This window comes from Otolemur garnettii, unplaced genomic scaffold, assembly GCF_000181295.1.
Source record: "Otolemur garnettii isolate 467f Iridium unplaced genomic scaffold, OtoGar3 scaffold00091, whole genome shotgun sequence".
Classification (NCBI taxonomy): domain Eukaryota; kingdom Metazoa; phylum Chordata; class Mammalia; order Primates; family Galagidae; genus Otolemur; species Otolemur garnettii.
In genome coordinates, this window is record NW_003852486.1 from 6,020,705 (window position 1) to 6,023,840 (window position 3,136).

Below are 3,136 nucleotides of genomic sequence, written 5' to 3' on the forward strand. Positions count from 1 at the left end.
GTAATCCCAACTACTTGGGAAACGGAGGCAGGAGACTTGCTTGAGCCCAGGAGTTGGAGGTTGCTGTGAGCTATGATGCCACAGCACTCTACCCAGGGGGACAGCTTGAGGATCTGTCTCAAAATAGATAAATACATAAATAAAATAAAATAAAAATATATTTGTTGAGTTAAAAAAAAAATGTAGGAGGCCCTTGCCAGCTGTGGCAGCCCAGAGGCTGAGCAGGTCAGACGAGGGTGAGGGTGCTCCCCAGGGCTCTGCAGGGCAGTGCTGTGGGTGCCCCTAGCAGCACACTTAATGGGGTGACACTTGGCAGACCTCCGCATGAATGGGGGGGTTCCCCACCTGCACCCCAGAGAGATGAGGATCAGGGATGCTTCCAAACGGATATCACAGAGGCAGGTCCAGAGCATCCCCCAGCGCAACCCAGGACCTGTAGAGACATCACAGGACACCAGCTGGACAGACATGAGACTCAGATGTGACCTTCTGAATGTCCCTGAGGATCCCTGTGAGATAACCGAATGATTGCTCCTCGAGAGGGTCCTTGCCCCAGCGTGACACTGCCAGGGCCGCTCCGACAGGCCCAAGTTTGGAGAAATGCCTACTTGCAATGCCCGCTGCAGAGGACCCAGGATGAGAAAAGTCCAAGCTGGAGACCGGCCGCCCAGCGCGGGAGCATTTATTGAGGCCCCCACACCCTCCTCCCGCCTGAGCCCACAGGACTCAGCCAGGGCGTTCCTCTGCCCCCCACTTGTGGTCTGACCGCACGTCCAGTGTCCCCTCAGCCTCTGCCGGGTCCCCGGGACCACGCTCCAGCTCCCCAGGGTCACCCTCAGGCTCCAGCGCGTCTTCCGCAGACCCGGGCAGGGCAGCGTCCGGGTTAGCACCTGAGGGCTGCGGCGCCCGGACAGGCGTCCAGGGCGCCCCTGGCGTGGGCCGCAGTGGGAAACAGGAGAAGCCGGGCGCTGGGGCTAGCTCCACGAGTTGGGGCCGCGCAGGGCTAGAGGAGGCGGCGTGAGGGATGAGGAAGAAAATGTAGACTCCAGAGACCACTAGGCCCGCTGCCACCAGCACGGCCAGTGCCACCGCCGCGTTGAAGGCCCAGGCCGGGCTGTCTAGCGTTGGGCGGCGCGACAGCGGGCGGCCGAGACGCAGCGGCGGGGGTGGCGGGGGCTGCGCGGTACGCGCCTTGCGGGGCCCAGGTGCGGGCGGCGGGCGCAGGTAGAGCAGACCTCGGCGTCGATCAAAGCGCACCGAGCCCTGGCGTGGCAGCGGCGCGCGCGCTTCGCGGGGCAGCAGGCCAGCCTGCGTGGGCAGTGCGGGCAGCCCGCGGCGCGGGGCCAGGCGCGTGGGGGCGCGACATACCGGGCAAGCCACCGCGTCGCCGCCACCTGCTGTGGCCAGTGACAGGCGGGCCAGGCACTCGAGGCAGAAGACATGGCCGCAGTCCAGGCGCTTGGGAAGCTTGAAGACTCCGTCGAAAGGCGACACGCAGATGAGGCACTCCACCGGGGAGGCGGGGGCCAAGATGGGGTCTGATCCCGGGCTGCCCTCGGCCTCCTCATCCTCGTCCTCCCCTCTACTCGGGGAGCGGGGCGCAGAAAGTGAGCCCGGGGAACTGGGGCCCGAGCCCTGAAGGACCCGGGAGCGGCGGAGCCAAGGCGGTCGAGGGCAGGGCATCCAGACCTGGCCTGTGGAGAGAGGCAGTCAGGCAGCGTGAACGGGGTCTGAGACTCCAGGCTGGACCTTGGAGAGGGTCACCCGGAACAGGGCAGGGTCTCTAGAGAAGTGGGCAGCTAGCAGAGAGGAGCAGAGTTTGGGGTAACAGAGGAGACTGGAGACCACAGAACCTGAACCAAAACTTGGGATATACTGGGGATACAGATCAGAACCAAATAGGGGCATGAGAGACTGGACCTAGGGGTGACCACAGGACACTCCAGAGAGGAGGGATACTGGAGCCAAAGCACAGGCACCTAACAGCAGAGAAGCCCAGGACAGGGACAAAGGGCCCCCCAGAAAAGGACTCTTCCTACCTGTGGACACTTCCCTCTGGCTGGTGGTGTTATGCTGGCCCCAGTTTCTGGCCTGAGTCTGGGTACCTAAGTGTCCCTCCCTGGGGAGGGTGCCTAACCTGGGGCCGCCCTTTCAGGTCCCAGTTTCCTGAAGGACTCGTCTGACTACCCGCCCCACCCCCTAGGCAGTACTGCCAGGAGCTCCAAGCCTGACCTTGGCCGGATGTCGGGGGTGGTGGGAAGGTGACAGCACAAAGTGGGCAGACATAAGCATGACCCACCCATCAAAACTTGATGAATTTCCACCATGGAATCACCACTGATGGCCCTGGCTGGGTCCCAACCTGTCCCTAGCATCCTGGTGAATCTGCATGGGCTGTTACTAGAGCAAGAGGGCACGTGTTGGCAGCTGGGCTGCAGCCACCAGTGTGGCTGGGTAAGTAGCCTGGGCAAAGTGAAGCTGATCCACAATCCCAGAGGGTGGGAGATGGACAGCTGGACCCATCAGCCAGTAGCCAAGGAGTTGGGAATGGCTGTCATCCAAACAGGTCTTTATTTCTCCCTGGGGCTGCTTTTAGGCAGCATGCTTCTCAGACCACCCAGACCTTAGCCCTACCCAAGCTGTTCCAGACCAGGAATCACCTGACGCTCCAGGCCTTTGAACGTTATGGCCCTTGGGTGGCACCTGTGGCTCAGTGAATAGGGTGCCAGCCCATAGATAGAGGTTGGTAGGTTCAAACCTGGCCCTAGCCAAACTGCAACAACAAAAAAGCTGGGCCATGTGGCGGGGACCTGTAGTCCCAGCTACTTGGGAGGCTGAGGCAAGAGAATCACCTCAGCCCAAGAGCTGGACGTTGCTGTGAACTGTGATGCCACAGCACTCTACTGAGGGCGACAAAGTGAGACTCTGTCTCTACAAAAAAAAAAAAAAAGTTATAGTCCTTAAAGCAGCCAGTGCTATGATGCTCTGGTCTGTACCCTGTGCCCCACCTGCTAGCCATGGTTCTGTGTCAATGGTGCTTCTAGGTTCCCAGAGACCAAGGGACATGCCAGAACATGAACAGTTAAAGGTCATCCTGCCCTTTCCAGCACTGCCCCCCAAAACAACCACACAGGTG

General features: G+C 60.9%; 1 protein-coding gene across 1 annotated transcript; it reads right to left on the minus strand.

Moving 5' to 3' along the window:
* Nucleotides 1-726: 726 nt before the first annotated feature.
* Nucleotides 727-1,701, minus strand: RNF225 (ring finger protein 225). The gene has a single exon (XM_012808521.2). It carries the CDS (start codon nt 1,681-1,683, stop codon nt 727-729), a length of 957 nt encoding a protein of 318 aa, XP_012663975.1. The 5' UTR covers nt 1,684-1,701.
* Between the last annotated feature and the right edge of the window lie 1,435 nt (nt 1,702-3,136).